This window comes from Alexandromys fortis, unplaced genomic scaffold (assembly GCF_014885135.2).
Source record: "Alexandromys fortis isolate MF-2015 unplaced genomic scaffold, M_Fortis_MF-2015_v1.1 scaffold_233, whole genome shotgun sequence".
In the NCBI taxonomy this organism is placed as follows: Eukaryota; Metazoa; Chordata; class Mammalia; order Rodentia; family Cricetidae; genus Alexandromys; species Alexandromys fortis.
The window spans coordinates 1,553,999-1,560,302 of record NW_026068146.1 but is presented as its reverse complement, the minus strand read 5'-3'; the positions used below and the strand labels follow the sequence as shown (position 1 = coordinate 1,560,302).

General features: G+C 46.9%; 1 protein-coding gene across 2 annotated transcripts in view; it reads right to left on the bottom strand.

Annotated features, from left to right (window-relative positions):
* The window catches only part of Vcl (vinculin), a 93,265-nt gene extending 88,476 nt beyond the window's left edge, over nt 1-4,789 (bottom strand). The window contains exon 1 of one of the 2 annotated variants that reach the window (XM_050127041.1): nt 4,481-4,789. In XM_050127041.1, the coding sequence (XP_049982998.1) occupies nt 4,481-4,648 (168 nt within the window). In that variant the 5' untranslated portion in view covers nt 4,649-4,789. The remainder of the gene's footprint in view (nt 1-4,480) is intronic. The other variant, XM_050127043.1, reaches the window with a different exon arrangement.
* Between the last annotated feature and the right edge of the window lie 1,515 nt (nt 4,790-6,304).

The following is a 6,304-nucleotide window of genomic DNA, read 5'->3' as shown; positions in this document are numbered from 1 at the left end:
AAAAAAAAAAACCCGGTTGTTGGCTATACAGTAGATGAACCAAACTACTATGCTTCAGACTACTAGAGCAGGGCATGGTGGCACACAACTTTAATTCTCTAGTGTTGGAGCAGGAGAGGCAATCCGAGCTCTCCGAGTTCCAGACTACATAGTGAAAATCTGTCAAAAAAAAAAAAGATATAGGAACTCCAAATCCAAATGAGTTCTGAGCCCCAAAAGCAATTCAAATTGAAACTTGCTTTTCAAATACTTGAAAATTCTGCACCTTTGCCTGAGTAATTTCTTCTAAGATATTTATTATCATACTTTAAATGTTCCAATTCTCTATCTTAAATGATCAGCTCAAATGTTGTATCTTCCACAAAGCCTTCTCTAGTTCTCCCATAAACTCATCTCTCCACCCTCTGAACTGCCAGTGTTTTGCTTCCTGATGCCACCTCTGATTTTCAATCGATTATCACTTATTCAGCATCGTTCTCCACGGCTTAACACTCAAATAAGATTTAATAAACTTGTTTTATAAATTAATGGCCATGTTCAACAAGGGAGAATTTCATCTTCCTCCAATGAGTTTTAACTGTAGAAATAGCCATTAGTCCTTTAGACACAAGCTTCGTAAACTGTGGGTCGTGATCTTACAGGGTCACATAGCCAGAATGTTGAAAGGATAAAATATGTAGCACCAGGAAAATGCTTCTCAACCCACAATAAAAGTTCATTTAAATCAAACATGGAATAAATTGGAATTGTTTCTGGTCATGATTGCCCATGCTGCATGGAGCAACCTCATCATAGCTTTGGTTCTGAACATTCAATGTGCACATTTTGCACTGTGCAAGGCCTTACTCCACTCAGACTCAGAACTACCATTAGTTGTGTCTTTAATGCACAAACAAGGTTTTTACACTTCTAGAAGTATAATGGTTTAATTACAGAAAGACTTCTAATATTTTCTGACCATCATTCCCAAGCATGTAAGTATCAAAATAGTATGTCTTTCGACTGTGTTATATTCAGATGTTTGATTTTTTAAAATGATGTCTAAGTTGCTGACAAGTTGCATAAAAAAGAAAATCATTACATGGAATTTTGGCTTGGAACTAAGGATTTCCAACTATTTCCGAAATGGCCCTTGTACATAGTTCTGTCACTCTGTACTACATATTTATGAGAAGCAGAGTTCTCAGAACTGCTAATTATAAGATCAAAATACATACCAACTCTGAAAAACACTGAAGATGCTCTGTATTGCTGAAGTATGGAGTATTCAGCCAAGATTCAATTCTTTACATGTAAATAAGCACAACTCTCTTGTTACTAGGCAAACTTACTTGCACCTTTTATTAATGATAAAATTCTATCTATACCAAAGAAATGTTTTAAAATAAACTTATGACTTTATTGGTAAATGTTTGTCTTATATCCCTATTTTAGGTAGCTGTATACCTGAGGTTGAATAAAAATTTCTCAGTCCAAAAGGAGTCACAAGTCAGAAAAGCTTAAGAAGCCCTGTCTTGTATTCCGGGGAGTATGCCATATGCCAAGTAGCTGAGCTAACGGCATGTCCATTTCACTCCAAACATACATTTTCTTGAACACAACAAGACTAATTTGACATACACTGAAAGAAATTCCCAAAGAGAAGCATTAGAATAAAAACATAACCTCCCAAAGTAATTTCCAAGAAACACTCTGATCATAAGGATTTTGAAATAGTTGCCCAAAACTTGGTTTCATTATTTTATAGAAACAGCAGGAGTTTTGCAAGCTCAGAGTTCTATGATCCAGTTATTATTATTTTTCTACTACTTTTAAAGTTTATTCCTTTTCCATCTTTGGGGTAGCATTCAAAGCCTAGGCCTTAATTTCTTCAAGCCTTCTAAGTCATCTTTCCACACATTCCTCTTCTAACCCTGTTTATTGAGCCATCTGTGTGTCAATGGTGAGGGCTGGAACTGGGAAGCAGAAAAAAAAAAAAAAGTAGTTCTACTTAGATCGTGTTTTCCAGTCAGGAGTTAGGAACTTGAGATATGTATAGGATTCAAACATTTAAGAAAAAAGTTGAACAGGGAGATGGTCATGCAAGGCTTTAATCCCAGCATTTGGGAGGCAGAGGCAGGCAGATCTCTGTGAGTTTGAGGCCAGCCTGGTCTACGAGAGCTAGTTCCAGGACAGACTCCAAAACTATGGAGACACGGTTTCTGTGGGGGGGAGGTGGTGGTGGTGGTGGTGGTGGTGGTGGTGGTGGTGGTGGTGGTGGTGGTGGTGGTGGTGGTGGATGGGTCTCTGGCCTCCCAAGAACCATGTATTCTTCCTCACATACTGTTCTCCCCTCATCCTTCCACCCAATTTATGCATCTTGTTGGTTAAGACCTTCTGTTAAACTACCCATATGCCATGCATTGGCTTCAAGTCCAATTTCACTGGACCTTGCCTTGCCACCTGCAATAGAGAATCTACTTAGTGAAACCTGCTGGTACCTTTCTTTATTATCTTAAGACCAATCCTTTCCATTTTCTAATTCAACAACCAAAACCTTTTGTAGGTGTTGGGAAGTATGTAATTTTTTTTCATCTAATATCTGCCCTTGTTTTTTTTTTTTTATGTCTCATGACTAATGGCCATCATAATTACCCATGGAGCTTCTTTTTTAAAAACTACAAAAACTTTATCCCTGAAGAGCCTTTAGTAAGTCCAAGATAGGAACCAGACATCTTTCTATCTAAAAATTCCCCCTGGTGATTCTCTGCACACCCTGAGAGCCATTGATTCATTACAACACTCTTTATACAACACACATTCAGTGCTTATTAATTCATGGCACGGAAGCTCATAAATAACTTTTCTCTAAATAGCCTAACCAGCTATCAACCCCTTGATTACACTAGCTGTGTTCCAAGTGCGACATGTGGTTTTAAGATTCCGTTTCCTCAAGTACTACATGGAAGGACACCATTACCTTGTCTCTTTACATTGTTTCCCATTTGTTGAAAAACCAGAGGCCTGGAATGCAGCCATGTCAGACAACACTACATAAGAATGTACTGTGACTCTGAGATTAAAATTAGTTACAAGAAGAAGAGGTACGAGATAGTCTGAATGAATGCAGTGCTCCTACTCAATGGTTTCTTACTTAATCTGTACAGAAAAAAAAAGGAATTTGGTCTGAGGTCCATTCCTCCTCTCGTCCCTCCTCCCCTCCTCCCTTGCCGCCCCCTTCCCCCGCCCGAGCTTCCTAGCTACTAGTCTCCAGAAATGCCTGAAACAGCCCAGGCCCCTGAAGGCCCAGGAAGAGCACTAAAGTCCTACAATCAGATAAATAGCCCAAGCCCCGCCCGACTGACAGTTACCGATCAACTACCCGACAGGGTTTACACAGCTCAGTTCCGAAGCAGTATGAACTTTTCCTGAGTTGCTCTGAGTCACACCCAGCCTAGAGTAAGTGTGACATCAGCCAGGGAACGGTTAAGGGACTCTTTTCCCATTTCAGAAGTGGGCTGCACCTCAAGTTACTACAACTGTGGGCTACAGAGATCAGTGCAGAGCCGGTGGCCAGTAGGAAAGTGCAGACTTTGAAAAAGGACGCCCCAGCCTTCCCTCAGGCAGGGGCTGCAGATTCCACAGGCCTCTCACAGCAGCTCCATCTTGCTTCCTGCCAGAGGAGGGGCAGAGGAGGAGCCCCCCCCCCCAATCTGGGAAGGCCCCAGTGGGAGGAAGCCGTTTGACAGCAAGTAAAGCTGGGTGAGAAGCTTCACGGGAGGAATAGGGAGGAATAAAATGAATGGCTACGGGGTCAGGCAGGAGGAAAGCAGGGCCCCCGGTTAGGAGTTACTGCGTAAAGGTGTTAGAGAGCCGGAGGTGTGAGCGAAATGGCCCGGAGGGAAGGAGGTGGCGGCAGACACAGGAGGAAGCCAAGTTGGGGGGGGGGGGCGGAGGGACGTCAGACACCAGGAGCCCTGGGGAGGATGGGTCTCAGGGGGAAAGAAGTATCAGAAAGGCGAGTGGCCGGGTGCAAATAAGAATCCTTGGAAGGAAAGGCAGGGAGTCCGTAAGAGAACCCACCCACAGGCTGGACAGGAGAGGCCTAAAAAGGAGCTGAGGGCAAGGTAGTCAACTCAGGGACGTGAGCCTGCCCAGGGGAGGGACCGTCCAACAACCTAACGACTACCACTTCTTGGGAACCTACTATGGGCACACACACGGTAGGCACTTTACAAATAAAACACAACACAGCCCCAAGGCAGGCTTTCTGATGACTGCCCCCATTTTATAGATGAGGAAACTGAGTCCCTGACAGACTCGGTGGCTTGCTCAAGGTCACGGCATAGAGAAATCAGCCGTTGAAACCACAACACCCGCCCTGGCGCCCACTCCGCGCAGAGCCACAGGCAAGGCAGCCTACGAATGCAAGCAACTAGGCGGACCGGGACCCGAGGGATGTCTCCCGCCCGCGCTCCAGTCCCAGGCCCGGCGCGCTCACCCGGACTAGGTTGCTGACGGCCGCCTGCACGGCGGCCACGGGCGCGGTGAGGTCAGGAATGGCTTTGCCGTCCACCTCGCCCTCCTCGTGCATAATCACCAGGTGCGAGATCTGCTGCGCCACCGGCTCCAGGATGCTCTCGATCGTGCGCGTGTGAAACACCGGCATCGCGGCGGCTAGCGGGGCGGCGAACCGCGGGCGACGGGAAACTGGGATCAGCGGGGCCGGGAGCCTGCCGGGGAGAGAGTGACTCGGAGCGCCGACCAGAGTCCGGGCTTCCCTCGGCGTGCCCAGCCCCACGGGCGCCCCGCCCTGTCACGTCGCTGCACCCAATGGCAACGCCGCCCAGGCCTCGACTGCGGCTTCTATAGGTCCTGCTTCAAGAAGCCCCGCCTCCAAGGCCGCACCGCCAAAGTCCCGCCCCGCCCCCATTCCCAAGGGAGGGGCCTGGGATCGGGGCTGCGCCGCAGGGATCACGACCGGATTCCCGAACCCTCTCGCGGGGCGCTCCTTATAAGGGCATGGTGGGAGCGGAGCGCGCGGCTGCAGCCGGTGGCCCCGCCCCTCGGGCCCGCCTCCCGCCTGGGAGTGACGGAGCTCCGCCCCTCCGCAGGATCACCCCAGTGGGGCGGGATCTCCTCACCTCTGGCAGCGCTGGCGTCGGCGAAGACCCCCTAACCCCAGTTCTCCCCGCAGGGTGCTCAACTTTCCCTCTTCGGTCTCCTCCCAGTGATTCAGAAGACCAGACAACAAAAATACACCCAGAAACGTGAGGACTCCCCGGCCCCAGATATCACAGCCGTTTGTTTAGTGTGGCACTTTCTAGACCTCCTGCGTACGCGTTCACTTGCAAGTATCTATTTTCTAAATAAATGAGAACGTTTTCTTAGAACTAGAGATTTAATGAAAATTACCTGGCAACCCTTCCCTTTGGAGAAATAGAGGTCTACCTCCTTCTGATTTAGTGACTGTGGTGCTCCTGCACATCAACTTAGATTTGGTTCTGTTGGTAAAGTGTTTGCTTAGCATACGTAAAGCCCTAGGTTTGGTTCCCATCACTAAATAAAATCAGCCTTGATAGAGCGGCCTGTATTCCAGCACTAGACAGGCGAATTAGGCGGTCAGGGTCATCCTCGGCTGCAGAGCAAGTTTGAGGCCAGCCTGAGCTACAGGCGACCTCTGTAGTTACAGCAGCACTCCAGAGGCAGAAGTAGTCGGGTCATCTGAGAATGAAGTTCCAGTGGGCAACAAGATCCCATCTCAAAAAGAAAACAGTGAAGTGAAAATGCAAAATTGTGTACATTTTACACGTTGATAAATAGGCCCGAATTACTCAACTCTCACCACATTTAAGGCATCTGTATTTCTTCCTAACCTCAAATTCTCTTGCCTAAGCTTCCTCATTCTGAGAGGAAACACCTTCATTAATGTCTTCAAATAAAGGTTCCTCAAGTCAAAGAAAACTATCTCAGGATCTCACATTTGCAGGCCAAGCCACATCTGCCTCGACCAGCTTTTAAAGCTGTTTTTGTCTAGCAGTATATGCCCCTGTCTGTGCTGTGCGTTGCCAAGTCTTGAACTTTCTCTTGAGAAGATGAACTCAGCTCATAGAGAGTACTTGTTGACCATACACAAAACTTTAGGTCAATCCCTAACATCACATAAACAGCATGGTATGGCAGAGTGCAGCTATAACTTAGCACCCAGGAGACAGGAGCAAGAGGATCAGAAGTTCAAGGTCTTCCTCAGTTACCTACCAAGTTTGATGCCAGCCTGCGCTACAATGATACCGTCTCAAAAACAAAACCAACAAAACCACCTTAA